The 26,604-nt window shown below is 40.0% G+C and overlaps 2 protein-coding genes across 3 annotated transcripts in view; both read right to left on the bottom strand.

Annotated features, from left to right (window-relative positions):
• The window catches only part of JADE3 (jade family PHD finger 3), a 151,477-nt gene that overhangs the window by 11,509 nt on the left and 113,364 nt on the right, over nt 1-26,604 (bottom strand). Inside the window, exons 5-8 of one of the 2 annotated variants that reach the window (XM_060003011.1) lie at nt 20,243-20,433; nt 16,838-17,049; nt 11,709-11,876; nt 9,164-9,280 (exon numbers count right to left, since the gene is read on the bottom strand). In XM_060003011.1, the coding sequence (XP_059858994.1) occupies nt 9,164-9,280; nt 11,709-11,876; nt 16,838-17,049; nt 20,243-20,433 (688 nt within the window). The remainder of the gene's footprint in view (nt 1-9,163; nt 9,281-11,708; nt 11,877-16,837; nt 17,050-20,242; nt 20,434-26,604) is intronic. The other variant, XM_060003012.1, reaches the window with a different exon arrangement.
• LOC132418681 (olfactory receptor 2J3-like) lies at nt 6,277-6,913 on the bottom strand. The gene is given in 2 exon segments (XM_060002680.1): nt 6,277-6,705; nt 6,707-6,913. Coding segments are annotated over 2 exon segments (636 nt in total).

Below are 26,604 nucleotides of genomic sequence, written 5' to 3' on the forward strand. Positions count from 1 at the left end.
CTTGGGGACCTCTAACTTGTAGGTATATACTTAGAAGTGGAATTACTAAGACATACAGTAACTCTATGTCTAACTTTTGGAAGAATTGCCAAACTGTTTTCCACAGTGGCTGTGCATTTTACATTCCCACCAGCAATGCATAAGAGTTCTAATTTCTACACCTTCTTGCCAATAATTGTTATTGCCTGCCTTTTTAAATTATTACCACCCTAGTGGGTATGAAGTAGTATCTCACTATGGTTTATTTACTTTTAAAGGGGGAAAAAGAAATAATTTTCTACCTATTCTTCAGAAATTATAGAAGAGAAATGAGTTTTTGAAATACTTTCATTAGAGGGAAAATGCTACCCTTATATGTTCACATTTGTAAGGGGAGTTGGAGTTTCTGTGGGATGAGAACTGGATTAGATAGGATGGTTGGAATAAAAGTCTTTGAAAAAGAACACCAGAGACTGATTTAGGAATTAAATTGTTTCTTGCCTCTTTAAGGAAATATTTTGTCACCCCCCCGAAAACAAAATAGTGTGTCCTCCTCAAAAGCAGATGACACCTGCGTTGAACACCAAGGGCCTGGTGCATGTGTCCTCAGCAGTTCTTATCCTGCTGCAGGACAGTGTCCATTTGGTTGCCCTTAATCCCCAATAATCTGTGAACAGACAAATGGGTGATATCAGAGCAATTTTCTCAAAACTTGGTCACTGAAACCATGTCATAAATGATTCAAAGTCAGCCCACAAAACCTATTTAGCCATTATGTACTTAAACTCTAGCACCAACGGTGGCCACCAGCCCTTCTGATCTCTCATCCCTAAGGGTCTGCAAGGTCTGAGGGGAGATGTCACTTCAGTGTTTTTTAACTTTTCTCATGTTTATATCTGGTCTCCCTTAATAGACTATAAACACCTGAAGGCAAGGACCAGAAATATCTTAGAATAGGAACAATTTGTACTCACAAATAAAATTTGGAATATATGAGAAAAATATTAAGGTGCTTTCCCTCTTAATTTTTTTTGATGCCCTTTAATCTTAACATTTAATTTCCATCTCTACTAGTACCACCTTTAATAGTTACTGAGTAGACGTACTTGCATTTCCCCACTTGGCACAGATTTTCGTTTGTTTTAAAAAAGTTCACTTCCCTCATAGTCAAGCTCATATTAGCCTAACAGTAAACTCATGGTGGCCCACCAATTTATTCTGACTTCACTAAACATGCATGTAACTCCAGACATGACCACATTCCTCTACTGTCGAAAGGGGCACCTACTCCAGCACCAAATGTTTAATGATTCTATTCAGTTTGGCTGGATGAATGCTAGGGCTTTCCATCAACAAAGTCAGACTGACTCCAGGGAATAATATGAACAATAACAACAAGTACAAATACTAGTACCACTAATATTTACTGAGTATTTAGTATCTGTTAGGCACTGTGTTAAGCTCTTCACCACATTATTAAGTAGGTACTATTTTATCATCTCCATTTATAGATGTGGAAACTGAGGAACAGATTTGGCAGGTAACTTTCTCAAGATTACATAACAAACAAGAGATGGAACCAGGATTTGGACCCCAGGAATCTGGCTCCAAAGGCTGTATTTTTAACCACTGTTCTTCCTTTTTTCTCAGGGAAGGCCTATAACATCTGGATCTAGGTTGAATGGGGCTTGAACATAAGATATATAAGGACCCTATAGGAATTCTGGAAAGGTGGCAGAGGGACTGTGTCCAGGGTTTAAGCAAAATTCAGAGCTGTCTGGGGCATCTGTTTTGAACCCAGTCTTTAGGATCTGTTCCACGATTATCAGAAACCTTCATCCTCAGGAGAAAGGTTCTAGCTCCCAGATATGGAGGCTGTAGATATTGGCTAGTCTAGACCCCAAAACCACCAGTGTTAGATTCTATCCTTGCCGAATGAATGTTCCCAAATCAAAGGAAGAGGAGAGATGTGGGTATTCCCCGCTGCTGGGAGATAGGAAGAATGAACACAATTCACAGTTAAGAAAATTCCATAAAGAGTTTATAAAACAAAATACCTGAGATGTGTTACTAATCACAAATACCCTTAAATAAACCTCTGACAAACAAAGATGCTAATAAAACTTGACCCCCACCTATGTTCTGCTTATACTAACAGAGTGGGCTTTGTTTTCCACGGTTCACACCTAGTTTTCCTGTGGAAAAAGAGACCAAAACCCTTTTTTCCTTTTAAACCACCACTAAGTTAATTTCAAACCAATTAGTAATTTAGAATCTTGTTCCCTATATGGGGATCAAAAACAGTAAATTAGTATAGGCAGAACATAGGTGGAGAAAAATACAGCCACACTTCACAAGGTCACCTGAAGTTCACTCCCCCTCACTTGGGGGGAAGATCTTTAATGCAGCCTGGCACTCACAGTGTACTTCCCGAAACCAAAGAACTATTTCACACCTCTTCTCTCCCCACACCTTGAGACTTCACCCACATCCTCACTCTCAGCTGATGATCCTGTTTCCTATCTCACTGAGGAAATTACAACAATCAAAAAGAGCACTCTGGGGACTTCCTGGTGGTCTAGTGAGTAAGACTCCTCGCTCTCAATGCAGGGGGCCCGGGTTTGATCTCTGGTTGGAGAACTGGATCTCGCATGTATGCCACAACTACAAGTTCACATGCTGCAACTAAGAAGTCCGCATGCCACAACTAAGAGTTCACATGCCACAATTAAGAAGTCCGCATGCCACAACTAAGAAGTCCACATGCCGCAATGAAGATCCCACGTGCTGCAACTAAGACGTGGAGCAGCCTAAATAAATAAATAAGTAGGGCTTCCCTGGTGGCACAGTGGTTAAGAATCTACCTGCCAATGTAGGGTATGTGGGCTCGAGCCCTGGTCCAGGAAGATCTCACACGCCACGGAGCAACTAAGCCTATGCACCACAACTACTGAGCCTGCGCTCTAGAGCCCATGAGCCACAACTACTGAGCCCATGGGCCACAATTACTGGAGCCCACACGCCTAGAGCCTGTGCCCCGCAACAAGAGAAGCCACCGCAATGAGAAGCCCGTGCACCGCAACAAAGAGTAGCCCTCGCTCACCACAACTAGAGAAAAGCCCACGCGCAGCAACAAAGACCCAATGCAGCCAAAAATTTAAAAAATAAAATAAATAAATAATTTTTTTTAAATTAAAAAAATAAAACAAAACAATAAGAGCAAGGATTCTGGGAAAATGGCAGAGTAGGAGGCACCAGGAATCTGTTTAAAAAAAAAAAAAAAAAAAAGAGCGCTCTGCAGATTCCCAGCAGCACACCTATCTAATACTGTACCTACACACTCTGCCTTCAAGCCTGTTACCCGGGAAGAACAATCTGTGCTCTTACCTGAAGCCGCCCCTCTCTCACCCTCTTTACCCCACCCTCTCTCAGCTACTGAAAAACCTCGCTCCAGTAGTTTTTCGTCTTCATGGGTCACTCTCTTTGCATGCATACTGTTATGTTCTATATGTTAACAAGTATACATACAATAGTCTCTCAGTATCCTCAGGGGATTGGCTCCAGACTTCCTGTGGATACCAAAATCCACAGATGCTCAAATCCCTTATATAAAATGGCATAGTATTTGCATGTAACCTTCGTGCATCCTCCCGTACTTTAAATCATCTCTAGATTATTTATAAAACCTAATACAACGCAAACGCTATGTAATAGTTGCCTGTGCAAGGCAAATTCAAGTTTTGCTTTTGGGAACTTTCTGGAATTTTTTTCCAAATATTTTCAATCTGCAATTGGTTGAATCTTCAGATGCAGAACCTGCGGATACAGAGGGCTGACTGTACATACTTGTTATTTCTTCCATCTTAAAGAGCGGACTTCTTTCCCTCACTTTTCCGGACTGTTCCTACTCCATTTCTTTGCCCTGACCCTTGGCAATGTAGCTTTTGCCATCATCACTCCACCTAAACTGCTCATCCAGATTACCAATAATCACATTGCTAAATTCAGGGGTCAATTTGTAGTCCTCGTCTTACTCAAGCAGTATTTTTACATCACTGATCTTTCCCCTCTCCTTGAAACGCTTTCTTTCCTTGATTTCTAGGCTACTATGCTCTCTTGGTTTTCCTCCTGTCTCCCTGGTGACTTCTCAGTCTCCTCTGCTATCTCTCCCTACTCTCCTGACTACTTAACACTGGAATGCTGCAAGGCCCAGTGCTTGGTACTGTTCTCCTCTCTATCTACACTCCCTCACTCAGTGATCTTACCCAGTCCAAGCTAAAGATACCTACATGACAATGACTCCCAAATTTATGTCTTCAGTCCAAAACTTCCTCCCAAACTCCAAACTCGCATAGACAACTGTCGGTTTAATATTTCCACTAGGATATCTGGTAGACATCTCAAACTTAAATGTTTAAAACTGAACTCATGATGATCTTTCCGCCCACATCTCTTCTACTTGCAGATTTTTCCATTCAGTTTATGGCAACTTTACCCTTCTCCCTGTTCAGGCCAAAACCTGGAAGCATCCCCAACTCCTATCTTTCTCTCACACCTCATACCCGATCCACAGTTAATCCTCTTGGCTCTACTTTCAATATTCATCCAGAACCCAACCACTTTTTTTTTTTTTTTTTTTTGCGGTACGCGGGCCTCTCACCGCTGTGGCCTCTCCCGCCGCGGAGCACAGGCTCCGGACGCGCAGGCTCAGCGGCCATGGCTCATGGGCCCAGCCGCTCCGCGGCATGTGGGATCTTCCCGGACCGGGCCACGAACCCGTGTCCCCTGCATCGGCAGGCGGACTCTCAACCACTGCGCCACCAGGGAAGCCCTGGAACCCAACCACTTTTCACCACCTCCAGGGCTACCACTCCAGACAAAGCCACCACTGCCATCTCTCAAGGATTACCGTAATAGCCTCCCAATTGCTTTTCTCATTCCTAACCTTCCCTCCTCACAGTCTGCTCCAAATAAGCAGCCAGAGTGCCTATTTTTGTTTTAACCTTCTAGTATGGAAAACCCTACATAATAGCATAGAGAATACTATATTAAACCCTATATACCCATTATACAGACTCAATAATTATTAATGTATGACCCATCTTGATTCATCTTTAACCCCCATAGTACCCTGCCCTCCAGATTATTTTGAAGCAAATCTTAGACATCATTCCATAGAGTGATCCCTTAAAAATATAAATCAAATCATTTTACTTATCTGCTCAAAACCTGCTAATGGCTCCCCCTTTAAACTCTGAGTAAAAACAAAAGATCTTTTTTTAAAAAAAAAATCTTTTGGCCACGCCACGTGGCATCTGGGATCTTAGTTCTCTGACCAGGGATCGAACCAGTGCCCTCTGCATTGGAAGCGCGGAGTTTTAACCACTGGACCGCCAGGGAAGTCCCAAAACAAAAGATCTTATAAGGGCCCTGGAAACCCTTCACCATGGGCTTGCAAACTATGGCCCACAGACCAAATGCAGCCAGATACCTGTTTTTATGTGGCCCATGAGCTAAGAATGGGAGCTAAAAATGGTTTTTACATTTTTTAAATGGTGGAAAACAATCAAAAGAAAAAGAATATTTTATGACATATAAAATAAATTTAGAGTCCATAAATAAGCAAATGAGCATGGCTATATTCCAGTAAAGCTTTAAGTATCGTCTATGGCCACCTTTGTGCTACAAAGGCAGAATTGAGTAGTCGTGACAGAGACCATATGGCCTGCAAAGCCTAAAATATTTACTATCTGGCCCTGTATAGAAAAAAATTGCCAACCCCTGCCCTAACCAATCAGGTCCCTGTGTAATCTCTCTGATATTCTCTTCTCACACACTCCATTCCATTCTCATTGGCCTCTTTCGTATCTCTCGGACAAGCCAAACACACTCCTATCCCTGGGCCTTTGCACTGGCTGATCCCTCTGCCTGGAACATTTTTACCCCAAATATCTGCATTGTCTCCTCTCACCTTCAAGTCTTCGCTCAAATGCCACAGCTACGGTGAGTCCTACTCTTACCACTCTATTTAAACTTGCAATGTATGCCTCCTGCCCCACAATCCCCATCTTCTTACCATACTCCACATTTTTCCTTTCCAGAGCACTTACCATCTTCTAACATGATATTTAGTATCTATTGCTTATCATTGATTTCTCCCAAACCAAAATGTAAGTTCCATGGTGCAAAGTTCTTTGTTGGTCCACTGATAAATCCAAAGTGCCTAGAACAGTGCCTGGCACACAATTAGGCACTCAAATATTTGTTGAATAAGTGAAATTCCTTATAATCAAAATTTTAAGAGACTTTTATGACCACCACAGCAGCATACATCTCCACTTCATTGATCCATGTATCAACACATGATAATTGAAGCATGGCAGGTACCTCACAGAAGAAATTCTCCACCTGATATGGACCACAGTGAGGTAACAAGAAGGTCAACACTATTTGCACCAAAGAGTTGCTGAAATCTGTTACCCAAGCCACTGCTGCCAGTTGTTGGCATAGCCAAGAGTGCATGATAACTGTGTAATGGAGAGGCTGGCAGATAGCTACATAACGACCAAAGGCCATTACTGAAAGAAGTACACATTCAGTGGATCCTAAACTAAGGAATATGAAAAGTTAAGCTATGCATCCTAGGTAGCTGATATTTCTCCAGTGGCTTTGGATGTTGACCAGCATTTGGGGGACAGGGGAAGTAGTACAGCAAAGGTCCAAAAAAAGAGAGATTAGACAGAAAGAAATACATGGGGGTGTGGAGCCTGGCATCAAGGCATGACAAGATAATGATGGCTAAATTCCCAAGGAGGGTCATTATGTAGAAAACAGAGATGGCCAGAAAAAGAACCATTTCTAGTTTGGGCCATTCAGAGAAGCCCACCAGAACAAAGCCATCAGAGTGATGAAAAGTGTTACTGAATTTTCTCATTGCTTAACACTACTTGCTGGAAACACCACAGTCAGAATTTTGAAGCCTGATTATCCTTTGCTTAGAACTTAATGCTGGTTCATGAACTTACATGCAACAGAGGAACTGGATAGGGAATGTTGAAACAAGTAAAATCATTAATGTATTTCCTTTTATTACCTCAGCAAGAAAACTAAGAATTAGCAATTATATACCTGTATTTTAACAACCATATTTTAAGCCACGACTTTCATTTAGTAAGCTCATAGTTTACTAAGTAGAGGTATTACGAAAGTAAAGGTAGTATAGATGCATTACAAAATATTTGTTATAAAAAGGTCTTGGATCTGTTAAGATTGAGAGAAACAAAGACTTCACTGGAGCTTCATTAAATCTCTAATTTACTCAGTAAAAAAAATTTTTTTTTTAAGAGTCTTAATTTGGAAAGACCTTTACAAAATGCAGAATCTCAACTCTAAGCAATAAAAACAAAACCACTGCCCTGAAATAAAAAAACCCACTCCAGAATGTTTCTTCCATCCATCTGTCCATCCACTATCCATCTATCAATCTAATATTTATTGTTCATTGGCCATGTCGGGGGTTTGCAGGATCTAAGGATGAAACAGTTTGAGCTTGCAGCCTACTAGGGAAGCTAAGACTCATAGATAAATAACTACAATAGAGGGCAGAATGTGGCAATATGGGGCATTTTTTCTCTCACCACAGTCATGCTGCCAATTACTAACTGTTGTAAAAAAAAAATCATCCTTTAAAACAGCAAAAATTGGGGAAAATGCAGGTACCACGATAAGGAAAATAAGTAAATTAACAGACATAAATTCAATGTGCTATTATAAAATGACTAAATGATAATTATGAAAAGATGGGAAATATTTTATTTTTTAGTGGGGAGAATGCATATTACAAACTAATCTATGATACAATTAAATACGGATATATTTATTCAATAAACACTAATTGAGCACTGACAAGGGGCAAGAACTCTCTTTTGTGCTAGGGAAAGAATGATACATAACCTTGGCCCTCAAGGGGCTCACATGTGGGGCGGAATCAGGAGAGAACTTAGAAAAGCATAAACAGGCAATGTGTTAAGGCAGTAGAGCCCATGGGAATAGTTTTCCTTAAAAATTTTCCTCCTTATAATTGCTAAAGTGCTATAGTTAAAATAAATAAAATCAGCAGGAAAATTTTTTTTTAAAAAGCAAGACAAAGTATCCGATTCTGTCAAATGTAAAAACGAGTTTAAAAACTAAAAGTGTTTCTGGGGTCCAGATTGTGTTCTTTAAATACCATTTCCCAGTAAAAGAACCAGGGTTACTTGGAGGAGTGGCTGATCACAGGTCTAGAGCAAGAAATCTACAAGATGAACCAGATAGCAAGGAACCTCATGAAACACCTAGAGCCACTGTCCCTAAGCTATGACATCATATGGCCCCCTTTCTGTGAAGGTGAACATGCAAACCTAACTCCAACCAGACTGTATCCTATGCAAGAGGTCTGGGAAGTGGAAGGCCAGCCCTTCCTCCCCTCTCACCAGGAAATCCACCTTATTACATTCGGAATAAAAGGTGAGATGACATTCTGGAAAACTAGATTATGAAGGGTCGACCTTCCTGCCTTTTCTGGGGGTGACTGGCCTCTCCCAGCCCCATCCTCCCCACCTCCAATGTTGCTTTTGGGTGCACCAGCTACGACTTCTACTTCAAGCAGCTGAATTTCTATGCCTCAGATGTCTCAGAAAACTCTACTTGCACTACCATATGCAACAAATATGCCTATGAGAGTGACTTTCAAACCTATCAACCAGAATTTATCCATTCAGATGCATCTTTCCCTATCAAATGAGTTGCACTTAGTCCAGCAACAGGGTCATCTGTCAAATCATCCTGGAACCCAAGTCATCTATCTACAATGGGTGAGCCACACAAGAACATGGGCCTGGTTGTTTAGAAGTTATGGCTTGTTGCCACCCAGGATCATCTAGCTTCAGAACTCACCTAATTCATCAGATCTGACAGTGAAGGATGGAAATTAACCACCACTATGGCTATTGAAAAGAATAAGCTGAAGGGTCCAGAGGCAACATCCAAAAAAGGGGCTCCAGAAATGGTCTGTACAGTAGCAGAGCTCTAGGAGCGAGTGGGAAGCCTGCTGAGTAACCTTTCAATTAGCAGGATGCTCTCACTGGGAGGGCGAGTCTGGCCAATTTGGTGTTAGCCCACTCTACCACTTCTCATTGGGACTTACCTGAATACAAGCCCCTGTCTTCAACTTGCACAGGTTGCAGACTAAGGCCCACCGACTGGGCGGAATATGGGAGACCTTTGTGATTGGTTCCATCCTCTCAGGACAAGCAATGCTGACCTACAAATAAAACACCACCATAAGGCAGAAGGCACCAAGGCATTCCAGAAGTACCTTTCACAAACCATAAATGATATCACAAGAAGCTCAGAACATCAAAACAATGAGGTGAGCCATGTCTCCTAAGGTTACTGTGGGACTTAGAATAAATAAAACCCGTCTCTAGCCACTGCTCAGGCCTTCAATCATTTCCAGTAATATAAATGATTCATATATAGGATGAGAGGGCAGGAGTAGAGACTAGGCATGGTTACCTTAACGAATCAAAGATATCTACACTTTACTTAGGAACCAAAGAAAGCTACTAAGGAAAGGAATTAAGATTCACAAAATCTAGCACCTCTCACATGTTTGAGATGGTGCCACATGCCTTGTGTTTTTTTCATTTAATACTGAATGATGAAAAACAGCGGCAGTGACATAGTATCATTGGAAAGTAGCAGCAATCTGTGTAATGAAGAGATTGCAGCACATAAGTAGAAAAGATGAGGATAACATTTTAAAACCAGTCTTTAAAATCACGCTAACTATCACCAGATTACTCTATTCTTTCAGCCAAAGTAGCTTTAAAGTTAAATTAGTCTTTGAGAGAGTGCTGAAAGAGATGCTTTTTAAAAACACGGAACTTTTTTCCGTGTGAAAATAAGGGGTCAAGCAACTTCTGGTAAAAAGTGTTTTCTTTAAAAATACGTACATGAGTTTCTAAGAGAGAAATGACTTTGAAAAGTGAAGGACTGTTGAGTAAGGACAGTTAAACTAGTACAAGTTCCACCCACATGGAGAAACCAACAGTAGAAAGATCAGAGACATCTAGAAAAGCCCCCAAAGTACTAGAAATCAGGTATTAGAAACCATAAGAGAATGTCAACAGGTGAGAAAGCTTCTTTTAATTTTAAAGAACTCTTCCTGAGTCATGTTCCAGACTTTTAATATTCTGAAAGAGCCTGCTTTATTAGCTGGGGAATTTGCTGCTAGAAATTAGTGATTCTCAGGCCAGAAACCTCAGAGTTCATTTCACATGTCTATTAGCTGGATGTTCTCAGTAAGAAAAAGAAACCACTACTCAAATTAAAAAAACAAACTGACTTCTATATCCATAAGAATACCATAGTATGTACCTAGAACTTTCAGTTTAACTTTGTGAGCTCGACTGCTAGACAGGTTAGACGTTAACAAGAATAAAGGCAGGCAAGTTTTAAAGGAAGAATGAATTTCTGATACAGTATCATCAGCTCCCAATAAACTGAATTCTGCAGTCTCTCTTGTTCTGCACTTAAAATGCTAACAAATTTGCTGGCTTGGATAGGGTTTGGGGAGAGAGAATGTGAATGAGATGTCCAAACAGATTTTTTTTTTTTTTTAAAAAAAAAACGGGCAGCCATAGGGCTTCCCTGGTGGCGCAGTGGTTAAGAATCCGCCTGCCAATGCAGGAGACTCGGGTTCGGGCCCTGGTCCGGGAAGATCCCACATGCCGTGGAGCAACTAAGCCCGCGGGCCACAACTATTGAGCCTGTGCTCTAGAGACCGTGAGCCACAACTACGGAAGCCCATGCGCCTATAGCCCGTGCTCCACAACAAGAGAAGCCACCACAACGAGAAGCCTGCGCACTGCAACGAAGAGTAGCCCCCTGCTCTCTGCAACTAGAGAAAGCCCACGCACAACAATAAAGACCCAACACAGCCAAAAATAAAATAAATAAATTAAAAATAAATAAATAAATAGATAAAAATAAAAAGGGCAGCCATAAAAAGTAAGAAGTAATGTCTGGAAGCCCTCGGGAAATATCAGCAACTGAAGGACCAGATTAAATAGTGAGGGGTGGCATTCTGAATAAAGACACTCTTAAAAAATGGAATACTACTCAGCAATGGAAAGGCATGAACATTGACACACACTACAATATAGACTGCTAGCCAGACAGAAAAGAGTGCATACTGTATGATTCCATTTTTAGACAAAACGAAACTATAGTGATAGAAATCAAAATGGTAGTTACTCTTGGGTAATAGGGACCCAGATAAGGACTGGAAAGTAGGTGTGAGGGATCCTTCTGGGATGCTCTATGTCTACTTCTGGGATGTCCTATGTCTTGGTCTGGGTTGTGGTGACAGATACATACATGTGTAAAAACTTATGAAACTCAACACTTAAGATTTGGTATTTTTAAGGTAGGTTTTACCTTTAAAAAATCTGCTGCTCATACCCTCTCCTCTCATCCAAATTTATCCAATACCACTGGTAGTACCACCTATAAATTAATTAGCATGGGCTCACATGCCCACTTGCAAAAGAAGGATGTGAGGGAGGTCAAGTGGAACCATTGTCACCTCAGAAACTTGGGCAGGCATGAAGCATCTCCATGAAGCCTGAGTCAGTCTGAACGTTGTGGGAGAGCAAATGGCCTCACAGACCTGGATGAATTCTTACCTCTGGAATCCACAGGGCACAGCTGACGTGAGCCCATTTAGTCCCTGTCCTGGTGGTCTTCATGGCTCCACCTTTCTTTGGACATAACAGACATTGTGGATGAATGCCCAGGACACAGGAGCGACACAGCCAGCTGCCTTCTGGGACCTTGAGGATGCCGTAGCAGGCCTGGAGGCACGAGGAGGAGAGGGGGGTAATGGTTAGCATCTTCTCACGGGGTCAATGTCTGCTCCGGTACACAGTCACAGAGTACCCTCCACTTTTAGGAGAAAGAGGCAAATAAGGCCAAACGAGCTCATATCCAGGATTTAGTAATTTTAAAACACTCAAAAAAAAAAAAAAGCAACTTCTAGCATCTGTTTTAAGGTCAGCATGTCTGTCTATGAGAATTAACTTTAAGGACGATAGAGTAAGACTAGAAGGAAATACACGCAAAGGTTAGCCCAACTGTTATCTGAGTTTTGTGATTACATATTTTTTTTTGCCTCCGTTTTCTAAAGCTTTCTCAATGATTATGTATTATAATTAGTCAGTCATATACTCACTGAACAACTTCTACATGTCATGCACTGCTGTGATCAAGAAAAAAGTGTTAAGAAATAAGCAGAATGAAACTTCTGAGGAGCAAATGAGCTGATGTTAAAGAGCCTAACAGTGCCTGCTGCATAAAAAGCACTCTCAGGAAACTGTAGCAGTTACTTGCTTGAGTTGAAGAAAAAGGGACTTACGAATGGATCCTGAATTGAACAGAATATTAGACTAATCACAATAGTCCATAATGAGTTCTTGAAGCTACTTCAAATTCCTTACAGAATGAAGTCGGACAAATAAATAAATGAATTACTATTGGAGGTGCAAGGAGGGAGATTAGTTTGGAAATATTTTAGATTTCCTTTTCACTATCTCTAATTTCGCCCATCCTTCCCCCCTTACTGCTCTACTCTCACCATTAGAGACTATAGCTGGGGGTCACCTGGCTCCCCATGTGGCCTAGCATACCTTCACTACTGACTGATTCACCACCGCAGCTTCAAAGTCTGTGCCTGCCCCAGAAAGTTCACCCACACCTCAGATTCCAGTTCCAACAGTCACCATCATGTTACCCCCGCAACTGGCCCCCTTTCCAAACTCTCTCTATCCATATCACCACCATGCTTCGCAGCTTCCAGATCCAAATTCCTTGACTCTTATTATCCACTTTCCTTCATCTACTGTCCCTTGGGCTTGCTACTAATCCCTACGGAGTGGTCACTAGACTCTGACCTTCCTCTCCATCCCCACCACAACTGCTCCAAACAAGTCATGCCTGGATTGATTTATTTCTAAATTCTCTTCCTCTCCCTTCATACCTTCAATCCTTCTTCTATTTGGCTGCCATATTCTTCTTACTAAAACAAAGACTTCATACCATTGCACAGCAATAAACCCTCTAAAAACCCCTTCTGCTCCCACCCCCAACCCCATCTAAAACCAGGGGCCTACTTCTTGAGACGTGTTTTGTAAGGCCAACAAGCTAAGAATGGTTTCCATATTTTTAAAGGGATGTTAAAAGAAAGAAGAATATGTAACAGGGACTATATGTGGTCCTCAAAGTCTAAAATATTTACTATCTGGCCCTTCAAAGAAAAAGCCTGCTGTTCTTCACCTCAATTCTCAGATCACTGTAGCCCCTGTGTCTGCTCCACTTCCTGACTCCCACCCTCCACTCAACGTCGTTTCCCTCACCAGGTACTTAGTTGACATCATGTATGCTTCTCTACTTTAACTGTTATGTTTCATCTCCTCAGTGATACTGTAAGGTCACTGGGGGTAGGTCCTTTACCATCAATTTATCTGGAAGGTTCTCTACGCTGAGCTTGAGTAGGTGGTTTGGTAGAACAAATAAATTTCACTCAACAACTGAAGCTGGATTCCAACTAGGCTGCTGTCACAAAAGCAGGGCATCATTTTATAAGGTCCCTAACCTTCAAAGCTTTTTCTTTCTCTGAGATTCAGAAAGTCTGCAAGGAAATGAAAGCAAGCTTTCTCCCTAAAACAGAGCCTCTTTCAGACCAGCAGAAGAAAAACCAGAAGCTGGTTCTAGCAATACCCTTTATCACCTGGCCATTTTATTGGGTAGAAAATCATTTACTGAGCTCTTCTGTAGACTTATTCCTGGTCATAAGATCATAGAAGCTTGTATTTCATTGTAGTGTTGTAGTGGCTCTCAACTTTTTCTAGACCACAAAATGACGAAGGCTGGACTGCATTTTTTTAAAAAAACTGCACACATGCACGAACATATGTTTTACATATAATTTCAAGGGGTTAATAAATTTAGTGCTAAACATTATATATATGACAGGTATAAAAACTATGAGCATGTACCTTCAGGCAAATTAATTTAGGCCTCAGTTTGAGTGTTCAATACATGGGCTAAGAAGCAGAAAATGGAATACATTAAGGGCCTTGGAATGGTCCCAATTTTCACAGTTTTTCATGAAAAAATTTAATTATTAAAATCCAACATCTATTGATGTAAAATAAACCTCTCTTCTAAAGTACGGACCGTAAGTGTATTATAGTCACAGAGGAACAAACAGTTGATATAATATGGTAGTTAAAGAAGAAAAATTATGTTTAATAAATATAATTGTCAACATGTCCCCAATTCTGTTGAGTAAACCAAATCTTCCAAATCATTTAAAGTCACTTTTCAGTCAACAGAGGGAGCTCTAACCTAAGTATCTCTTTAGAATTCAAGTGAACCTACTCACTTCGGAAGAATTCTCTTTTATATGAAACTTTATGTGGCATCAACGTCCAGCTTTAACACATACCAGCTTATATTCTGCAAGGCCTGGTCAGGTGTTATTGTCATTTCTTTCTATGTGAGGAAAGGGCACCATTTATAGTCATTACTGGATATGTTTTCAAAGCAAAATATCTTTAAGGAGAATTATTATGCTACATTTCATTTTGTTAGTTAAAGAACCTGGAAGTAATTCATTAATATTTTGTCCCAACTGTGAAGGACAAATACAGAAAATATATACAGATGACCTCAGTACTATTACCTTCAATTCTACTAAAGATCCACAATCATTTATCTGAAAACTCTAGGGTAAGAAACATCAGGAAATTCAGAATTGTTCATATCTTAGGAAAGTGATACAGTATATACATGGCATATTACCTATGGGACCAGGGCAGTGCCATATAATCAAATACATTAATATTTCTCTAACAAAATATATGAGTATTTTCACAAAATGGAATAAAGACTACAAATAGCCTCATACGGGGTGAGTTCTGCTACTGCCCTCAAATCAGTTTTGGTGCCAAACTTCGGTAAAAACTTGTAGTTTTCAGAGCTTTAAAATTTTGGAAATGCATAGAAGGGACTGTGGACCTGTACTGTCAGATATTTAAGTTCGTACTTAAGTAGTAAAGATTTTCTCTGTCACTAAAGGTGAGACATAAATGCCAGTAACTGGTAGAGTGAATATACATTTTCAAAATTCACTCTAAAAGGATACAAGTAAAAGGAAGAAAGAGACCCAACTGATCACAGAATATTCTGAGTACCTTTTAATACAGAGGGTTAGGTTAGGTGGCCCATGGAACTAAAATAAAGTCTTAAGTCCTGGTTTCTCTCTATCTCCTGTATTATCTAATCATTTTAATATCTTTGTAGTCAGGATGATCCTTCTAAATTACAAATCATATCCTTCAGGGTTGACAGGACAAAACCGAAGTTCCTTAGTTTGTCAGAGAAGGCCCTTCACATTTGTCCCCTGTATCCCTCTCTACCCTCACTCTCCATGCATTCCCTACTCGACCCCACCACTCTCCACAGTTCTGAACAGCTCAGAGTTGCTTCTAACATACTTTGCCTACTCTCACTACCCCACCTGAACATGTTCTCCTCTCTGCCTGAACACACGCTGCTGTTTTTTTCTGGCACTTCCCTTTGGCCATTAAGATTCAGCTTGGATGCCACCTTCTGGATGGTATCCCTGACCCCCATCCCTCCCATGCACTTCCACAGCAGCATGGACTTCAATCTACAAAAACACTTGGCATACTATGCTAAATGGGCAGTTTCCTTGTAGACCCTACACCAGATTCTGATCTCCCTGGGGGCAAAGACCATGTCTGCCTCTTCATCACTGTATCTTCAGCATGCAGCACAGTCCTGGAACATGGATGGTGTTGCATACCTATTTACTAGATAAATTAATGAAATGAATGAAACACACAACAGGTTCAGAAGAGTGAAAAATCACTTAGGGTAAGGGAGTTCAAGAAAGGATTCGAACTAGATCTTGAAAGATATGTAAAGTTTTGTTAGCCGGAGGTGGGAGAAGGCATTTTAAATTGGTGTGGCTGAAACATGGAGACAGGACAGCATCAGGAATATTCATCACTGCCCCACTGAGTAACCTTATTTTGCTAGAGCATAGGGCTTGTGGGGGAAGAAAAGGAAAGAGCTGAAAAGAATGTGGATATCACCATCATCATTACTATTAATTTAAAAAAGTAGTGTGGTAGAGAAAGAATGACAACTAGCTATAAGAGGTTGGGTAAAGTCACTTCACCTCTCCTGGTATTATCTGTAAAATTAAGGAGTGGGACGGTTTTTTACAATCCTAAAATTCTATGATGTTTAAAAATGGAGTAGACCTAGTTTCCTGGGAGTGGTATATTTGGGAGACAGAGGAGGGCTCTGGGTGCCAGGATGAGGAGTCCCGACTTCCAGCTGTAGGAAGTGTAAACTCCCCAAGGTTACTGACCATGGGTGTAACCTGATGATATAACAGGGACTCCAAGGCAGAGGAGAGACTCCCAGGCAGGTAGCAAGGAGACTCCCCAGGGAACTGTAAAAGTATCGAACAAGGCAATCTCAATGGCATGGGCATGAAGATACACAATAAAGACCTGGGTTTAGCCCCCTGGAGTAAAGTTAATAAGTCACCTTGGGGATCATAAGAAGTATTATTTCTAAAGGAATTACTGGAGAACAGCCAGGCCAAATCCTTATTTTCACCCTTAAATGCAAGCTGCTACCCAGATATGGGTGCTGGAGATGATCACTGAACTTCAGAAAGGCTGACCGTGGGGAGGTGGCGGTCTCCACTCTCACTAACCTGATGCACACAGATGTTACACTTATCACAGAACACCATATCATTCCCTTCTTCACTGTCTGGAGACCGGCACACATCACAGATCACATCTTCATCATACTCTATGCCTAGCCCTTCCTCTGTCTCAATAGCATGGTTCATATTTTCATGGCAATGGCGTTCCAGGACTTCTACTGTCTTTTCCATAAGATTCTCATCAACTGGCCCACAACCTGCACAGAAATACAAACAATCAATCAACCCATCAGTCAGCTGTCATTCCCAAATCACCTACTGTGAGCCCGGTGCAGGGGTGGGGAGATTCTAAAGGATAAAACCATCTCTTCCCTGATCTAAAACAACCAGATTTTAAAGAATCTTTTACTAGAGCTATTCTAAAATTTACCTATCATCACATATTAGTGTTTGACACATGAAAGGAGAAATACATTTCACCATATTCTTTGTAAGTTATATATACTGACCCTTTCAATTTTCTGTCCAAATCCTAGCCAGTCTCCTCCTAAATCTGTTTCTCTCCTCTCTCTCTCTCTCTCTTTTTTGTGGCTGCGCCATGAGGCTTGTAGGATCTCAGTTCACTGAACAGGGATTGAACCTGGAAAGCCCGGAATCCTAACCACTAGGCAACCAGGGAACTCCCCCGAATCTGTTTTCTCTTATTCCCACTGAGGGAGGACTTTCATTGGACTTTGTAATCTTGAACACTTTATAGTATAATAAAATAATTAGAATCATATAACTATTTGGATATAAATAACAATTCATTCTTAGCAAATTAGTTCCAATGAGCACATCTAATGGTTACACAAGGAAAATTTCATACAAAAAGGTATTAAGCCATAAAAGAAAATTCTAGGTACTGTATATGTGATTATACATATGAAATATTTGTTATTTGTTTTTCAAACCTGACTTTTAGAAAATCCAATAATATTTTCTAATGACAAACTAAAATATAAAGTAAACTTATTAGCATTCATAAAGGTCTAACTGCAAATTCTGAAATTACCTTTTTTGCCTCTTGATTCCTTTTCCTTCTATACTTTTAATTTTTCTTAGCCTTCTATACATAATAACTCAACTAAAAGATTCATATGATGGCTATTGGTAACAACTAAACATTTTTCTTCTTAGGGGGACTGATGATTTTGTGAGAGCACACATATATTTATTCTAACAGCTTATAAACTCAGGAGTACTTCTCAAAGTGATCCAAAACAAATTTATCCAAATATACCACTTCATCTGCAATATAAGATCCTAAGGAACTTTGGAATTCCACATAAACTACCTTTTCAATGTTGTTGCTACTTATGAAACCAAAAACTACTCAGGTAGTATGTTTAATTTTTCCAGCCAAGACAAATTACACTTTTTTTTCCCCTGGAGTGAAGGAGTATAGTGTCTGGTTATAAGAGCACTTGGATTCAAATTCCAACTTGACCTCACATTGGTTATATAAGCTTTGACAAGTTATTTACCCTCTTTAGGGCTTAGCTTCCTTATCTATAAAAATAAGGATAATAATACCAAACTCATTGATTTCTTGTGAGGCAGAGATGAGATCATGTTCATACATTGCTTAGTATAGTGACTGGTATGCAGTAAGCACTCAACTTTTAGAATTCCTTAATCTGAATAAAAAACATGCTTAAGATAATATTGTTTTTGAAAGTTCATTTTAAGCTCTTAAAACCTTACTACAATATCATTCACTCTAAAGGAATGCTGGAGATAAGGTAATCATCTTTTTAAAACTCATCCAAGCCTAAATGCAATGTGGTATCCTGGACGGGATCCTGGAACAGAAAAAGGTCATTAGTGGAAAAACTGGTGAAATTCCAATAAAGTCTGGAACTTAGCTAATAGTACTGTACCTGTGCTGTTTTCTTAGCTTTGACAGATGTATCATGGTAAAGTGAGATGTTAACATTAGAAGAAACAAACTGCGTGAGGCGTATATGGTAACTATATTAAAACTGCAACTTTTCTTGAAAGCTAAAACTATTTCAAAAATTTTTTTGAAAGCTTATTTAAAAAAAAACTCATCCAAAGGGAATTAACTGCAAAATACCAAAGGGACTTTGTTACAAGGCAGTGTCATGTTGAAGGCAGCACTGTAATGACTATAGTGTATATGGATGTTGTATGGTTCATAAACACAACTGTACATTGAGCCATCGATCCACTTGATTATGCCCTCATACTCTCATTTTCCCTTTCTGTCAGTCTTTTATTCCCTTCTCTTTGTGGTTCCGACCCTAAATTTTTTTGACCCCTCTCCTTCCTCTTAGAAGGCAGAACAAGAGAAGACATAAAACAAAATGTTTTAAAAAGCAAGGAGTTAGTATTGGTTACTGGCAGAGTAACTATCACCACCATGCCAAACTGGATTTAGTATAATTTTAATTTTGTATTCACATGCATTCAGATACCAACCTCAAAAGAAAGAAAGAAAAAAAAGGGAAGAAAAGGAAAACCACTGATCCTTGTTGTACTAACAATGAACAAATGTGATTCAAACAAAAACAAAATCAAATGTATCCTTTACCATATCTCATACAGAGAGTTAAAAACCACCCAGTTTCACAGGACCACTTGGACCTAAACACTGTTTAGACTGAAAACAGGTCAAAAAGAACTGTGTGTAAGTATAAGGTGAGTTTCCTTTCAGCCTAGGATTTCTGAGCATTGCCGGTATGGTACTGTATGGCACACGTTTACTTTAAAATTACTACTATGTTTACTACGAGGTTTTTTATTTGCTTGTTTTTGCTTCATTCTATTCTATTTTTTGAGAGTAGCATGACAACTCTAGAACTCACTGTAGGTAGCTAAGAACTGCTTTGGGGATGTTTTGCCCTAGGCCTGCCATTCTTCTTCCAGGCAGCAAAATACAAGTCCTACATTAAGGCATCCTGGTCACATCAACCTGTCAGTTGCAGTGGTGCTGCCTAATGCTAAAGTTGCAGTTTCTCTCCATCAGGTGGAGATGTCAGAGGTGCCACTACCCTTGGCCCTGCTCACTGATCATGGTACTTTTCAGGGCCGAACGAGCAACCAGTCTCAGAATCCTTCTCAACCAGAAGTCCAATCAGCCATGACCAATCTCACACTCAGAACTGGGAAATGGCCTTGTGAAACCTACATGCCATCCCTGATCTGTGATATTCACCATGAACAGGGAAAGACAAGGTCAGATTTAAATGTTACTGCTCTACTTCAATATATTTATGCATTTCAGGAAATGCATCATTAAGATTAAGATTAAAGAGAAAAATAAATGAAGAGTCCAGAAAAGAAAGGAAGCCACAAAATGAAAGCAAGTTAAAATGGTCCTGACACCTTTTTTAAAAAATCACAAATCAAGTCAAGGAACAAGTTACTTGTGAGGAAACAACTTACCCATTTCTGCGAGGTCTTCATTGAGTTCCTGGAGCCAGAAGATGTCCATGTCATCTAGGTCATAGCGGCACACAGATGCCGCCAGCTCCATGATGTTGATGTAGCCAGGCTCTGCAGTCTCTGGGCTGGAGCAGTGGATGTACTTCCGGGGTCGGATAAATAGGACCTCCTTTACCTTGTCGGCTACAATCCTAGAAAAGCAAAAGAAAGACACTGATAACAATCAACAAATGACAGATTCCAGGCACTGACTGGATGGGCCCAATAGCACTCAGGCCATACAGTGGAGCTGAATGTTCTCCCTTCCCACCCTGGGGAAATCCCCTGCTCCGCCAAATGAGAGGCATGACAGATCCCTTTCTAGAAAGTAAATGGTTGTACAAATCCAGCTTTGTTATTTGCTGTGAATACTCTGACTGCTAATAAAATGTTTCATTTACGCTTTTGGCTCCTAGGCCCTTACTTCCATTCCTTCTAATAAAATATTGCATTGTGCATTCTTGGTGCAATGGCCACCACATTTATTTAGAAGGGGAACCAGAAGAAGGGGTGATACCTGTACAAAGGCACAGCCGGATTACATACCAAAGATATAGTTTAGCTAAACTCATGATTTTCTACCATGGAGGCCATACTGGATGGTGGTAAAGAGTATAGGCTATAGACTCACACAAACCAGTCTTTTACTGCCACTCACTCGCATGGTGATCTTGGGCAATTACTTAATGTCTACAAAGTTCAGTTTTCTCAGCTAAAAAGGACGATAATCATAAATTATGATATAATAGTATCAAACTTATAGGGTTATTATGATGATTATATGAAATAAAATACATAAAGTGCTTAGTAAAGTGTATAGTAAAAAACAGATGATCAATAATGCCAATGTCGGGCTTCCCTGGTGGCACGGTGGTTGAGAGTCCGCCTGCTGATGCAGGGGACACGGGTTCATGCCCCAGTCCGGGAAGATCCCACATGCCGCGGAGCGGCTGGGCCCGTGAGCCATGGCCGCTGAGCCTGCGCGTCTGGAGCCTGTGCTCCACAATGGGAGAGGCCACAACAGTGAGAGGCCCGCGTACAGCAAAAAAACAAAACAAAACAAAAAAAAACCAGTGTTATTATTATATCTCTTATTATTTTTACTATTTAGGTAGATGAGTTAAAGCCAAGAGGCCATGGATTTATACAAACTTAAGCCATTTCCCAACCATAAATGATAGTGACTATAAGTCTGAGTCAGGAAAACACAATGGGATGAAAGATTCCCATTCTTCCACCAAATTATCTAGCAGGCCTGAGCAAACCCATTATTTTGCCAAACCCCTCCTGACACTTAAGAGCCCAAGGCAAGGAAACCAAGCAAGGGAAGAAACAGAAATTTCTCATACCAATGACTCGTTCTACAATGAATGTTCTAGATAGTACATGAAGCATCAGAAAATATAACCAAGACGAAATCTGAATTATTAGTCCCTGGAAATTTTAAAGAACAGGGTAGGCCATCTTAAAAAGAGAGAAAGGGGGTAATCCGAGAGGAAATCAAAAAATACCTAGAAACAAATGACAATGAAAACACAACAACCCAAAACCTATGGGATGCAGCAAAAGCAGTGCTAAGACGGAAGTTTACAGCAATACAATTCTACCTCAAGAAACAAGAAACATCTCAAATAAACAACCTAACCTTACACCTAAAGAAATGAGAGAAAGAAGAACAAAACTTCCCCAAAGTTAGCAGAAGGAAAGAAATCATAAAGATCAGATCAGAAATAAATGAAAAAGAAATGAAGGAAACAATACCTAAGATCAATAAAACTAAAAGCTGGTTCTTTGAGAAGATAAACAAAACTGATAAACCATTAGCCAGACTCATCAGGAAAAAAGGGAAAGGACTCAAATCAGTAGAATTAGAAATGAAAAGGGAGAAGTAACAACTGACACTGCAGAAATACAAAGGATCATGACAGATTACTACAAGCAACTCTATGCCAATAAAATGGACAACCTGGAAGAAATGCACACATTCTTAGAAAAGCACAACCTGTCAAGACTGAACCAGGAAGAAATAGAAAATATAAACAGACCGATCACAAGCACTGAAACTGAGACTGCGATTAAAAATCTTCCAACAGGGCTTCCCTGGTGGCGCAGTGGTTGAGTGTCCGCCTGCCGATGCAGGGGACACGGGTTCGTGCCCCGGTCCGGGGGGATCCCACATGCTGCGGAGCGGCTGGGCCCGTGGGCCATGGCCGCTGAGCCTGCGCGTCCGGAGCCTGTGCTCCGCAGCGGGAGAGACCGCGGCGGTGAGAGGCCCACGTACCGCAAAAAAAAAAAAAAAAAAAATCTTCCAACAAACAAAAGCCCAGGACCAGATGGCTTCACAGGTGAATTCTGGCAAACATTTAGAGAAGAGTGAACACCTATCCTTCTCAAACTCTTCCAAAATATAGCAGAGGGAGGAACACTCCCAAACTCATTCTACGAGGCTACCATCACCCTGATACCTAAACCAGACAAAGACATCATAAAGAAAGAAAACTACAGGCCAATATCACTGATGAACAGAGATGCAAAAATCCTCAACAAAATACTAGCAAACAGAATCCAACAGCACATTAAAAGGATCATATACCATGATCAAGTGGGGTTTATCCCAGGAATGCAAGGATTCTTTAATATATGCAAATCAATCAATGTGATACACCATATTAAGAAATCGAAGGATAAAAACCATATGATCATCTCAACAGATGCAGAAAAAGCTTTCGACAAATTTCAACACCGATTTATGATAAAAACCCTGCAGAAAGTAGGCATAGAGGGAACTTTCCTCAACATAATAAAGGCCATATATGACAAACCAACAGCCAACATCGTCCTCAATGGTGAAAAACTGAAACCATTTCCACTAAGATCAGGAACAAGACAAGGTTGCCCACTCTCACCACTATTATTCAACATAGTTTTGCAAGTTTTAGCCACAGCCATCAGAGAAGAAAAAGAAATAAAAGGAATCCAAATCAGAAAAGAAGAAGTAAAGCTGTCACTGTTTGCAGATGACATGATGCTAAACATAGAGAACACTAAAGACTCTACCAGAAAACTACTAGAGCTAATCAATGAATGTGATAAAGTTGCAGGATACAAAATTAATGCACAGAAATCTCTCACATTCCTATACACTAATGTTGAAAAATCTGAAAAAAGAAATTAAGGAAACACTCCCATTTACCACTGCAACAAAAAGAATAAAAAACCTAGGAATAAACCTACCTAAGGAGACAAAAGACCTGTATGCCAAAAACTATAAGACATGGATGAAAGAAATTAAAGATGATACAAATAGATGGAGAGATATACCATGTTCTTGGATTGGAAGAATCAACATTGTGAAAATGACTATACCACCCAAAGCAGTCTACAGATTCAATGCAATCCCTATCAAACTACCACTGGCATTTTTCACAGAACTAGAACAAAAAATTTCACAATTGTGTATGGAAACACAAAAGACCCCAAACAGCCAAAGCAATCTTGAGATAGAAAAACAGAGCTGGAGGGATCAGGCTGCCAGACTTCAGACTATACTACAAAGCTACAGTAATCAAGACAGTATGGTACTGGCACAAAAACAGACATATAGATCAATGGAAGAGTATAGAAAGCCCAGAGATACACCCACGCATCTATGGTCACCTTATCTTTGATAAAGGAGGCAAAAATATACAGTGGAGAAAAGACAGCCTCTTCAATAAGTGGTGCTGGGAAAACGGGACAGCTACAGGTAAAAGAATGAAATTAGAACACTCCCTAATACCATACACAAAAATAAACTCAAAATGGATTAGAGACCTAAATGTAAGGCCAGACACTATCAAACTCTTAGAGGAAAACATAGGTAGAACACTCTATGACATAAATCACAGCAAGATCCTTTTTGACCCACCTCTTAGAGAAATGGAAATAAAAGCAAAAATAAACAAATGGGACCTAATGAAACTTCAAAAAATTTGCACAGCAAAGGAAACCATAAACAGGACAAAAAGACAACCCTCAGAATTGGAGAAAATATTTGCAAATGAAGCAACTGACAAAGGATTAATCTCCAAAATATACAAGCAGCTCATGCAGCTCAATATCAAAAAAAAACAAACAAGCCAATCCAAAAATGGGCAGAACACCTAACTAGACATTTCTCCAGAGAAGATATACAGATTGCCAACAAACACATGAAAGAATGCTCAACATCACTAATCATTAGAGAAATGCAAATCAAAACTACAATGAGATATCATCTCACACTGGTCAGAATGGCCATCATCAAAAAATCTACAAACAATAAATGCTGGAGAGGGTGTGAAGAAAAGGGAACCCTCTTGCACTGTTGGTGGGAATGTAAATGGATACAGCCATTATGGAGAACTGTATGGAGGTTCCTTAAAAACTAGAACTGCCATATGACCCAGCAATCCCACTACTGGGCATATAACCTGAGAAAAACATAATTCATAAAGAGTCATGTACCACAATGTTCATTGCAGCTCTATTTACAATAGCCAATACATGGAAGCAACCTAAGTGTCCATCGACAGATGAATGGATAAAGAAGATGTGGCACAAATATACAATGGAATATTACTCAGCCATGAAAAGAAACGAAATTGAGTTATTCGTAGTGAGGTGGATGGACCTAGAGTCTGTCATACAGAGTGAAGTAAGTCATAAAGAGAAAAACAAATACCATATGCTAACACATATATATGGAACCTAAAAAAAGAAAAAGAAAGAAAAAAGATTCTGAAGAACCTAGGGGCAGGACAGGAATAAAGATGCAGACGTAGAAAATGGACGTGAGGACGTGGGGAGGGGGAAGGGTAAGCTGGGATGAAGTGAGAGAGTGGCATAGACTTACGTATACTACCAAATGTAAAACAGATAGCTAGTGGGAAGCAGCCGTATAGCACAGGGAGATCAGCTCAGTGCTTTGTGACCCCCTAGAGGGGTGGGATAGGGAGGGTGGGAGGGAGATTCAAGAGGGAGGAGATATGGGGATATATGTATTTGTATAGCTGATTCACTTTGTTATAAAACAGAAACTAACACACCATTGTAAAGCAATTATACTCCAATAAAGATGTTAAAAAATTATAATAAAAAAGAGAAAGGGACTTCCCTGGTGGCGCAGTGGTTAAGAATCCACCTGCCAATGCAGGGGACACGGGTTCGAGCCCTGGTCTGGGAAGATCCCACATGCCGTGGAGCAACTAAGCCCGTGTGCCACATCTACTGTGCCTGCCTCTAGAGCCTGTGAGCCACAACTACTGATTCCGTATGCCACAGCTACTGAAGCCCGCGCGCCTAGAACCTGTGGTCCGCAACAAAGAGAAGCCACCACAATGAGAAGTCCGTGCACCACAATGAAGAGTCGCTCTAGCTCTCTGCAACTAGAGAAAGCCCACGCGCAGCAGTGAAGACCCAACGCAGCCAAAAATAAATAAATAAATAAATAAAAAAAAAATAAAAAAGAAAGAAATAGATATATGTGTCATCATAAAATGATGAAAATTGTTTCTCTGGAAGGCTTCTGGAGCTTCTAGAGTTACTATGTATGTACAAGGATTCATAAACATAAATGTATTCATAAGAATACACATAAATATATACGGAGGCATAGTCCACCCTGTAATTTTAGATTGAATATTTCCTCCTAAGCATTCTTCCAAAAGCTTATGATTCCAAATAATGCATGTGGAATAAAGTTAATAACTACACACATTTGCATATTTTAATTTTTCTACCATATGGAGTTTTAAAAAGCCAACAACAAGAAAGTATTTGAGGAAAAAAGTGGAACTCTAAATATTAATTGAAGCTAAAAATTTGGGAGCTGCTATCAGAGGCCTGCTTCCAACTGAAATGAACCCAACCGAAAAGGACAAGACATGCATATGAATTCTCCAGAGACTATGAGATTAAATATGCTGCACTTTTTGGTGCATGGCTTATGAGGTAATTATAGAATATCTAAGTTTTTTCAAGATTTATCTTTTTCTAAAAGGAAGAATATTTTGCTTAATTATTCATCTTAATTGCCTCAAATTCTACATGGAACAAGGCAGACTATAAATGTTCTTGATTTAAACTAATATGTTTATTAAGCTTCTGGAAGAAAACAAAGGGGAATATCTTTATAACCTTGGGATAGACAAAGATTTTTTAAATAAGACACAAAAGCCATAACCTTCAAGACTGAAAAACGTGTTTATCAACAATGTATAATAAACTTTCACAAATCAATTAGAAAACAACAGAGAAGTCAATTAAAAACTGGGCAAAAAACCTGAATAGACACTTCACAAATA

Source organism: Delphinus delphis, chromosome X (genome assembly GCF_949987515.2).
Source record: "Delphinus delphis chromosome X, mDelDel1.2, whole genome shotgun sequence".
Taxonomy (NCBI): Eukaryota; Metazoa; Chordata; class Mammalia; order Artiodactyla; family Delphinidae; genus Delphinus; species Delphinus delphis.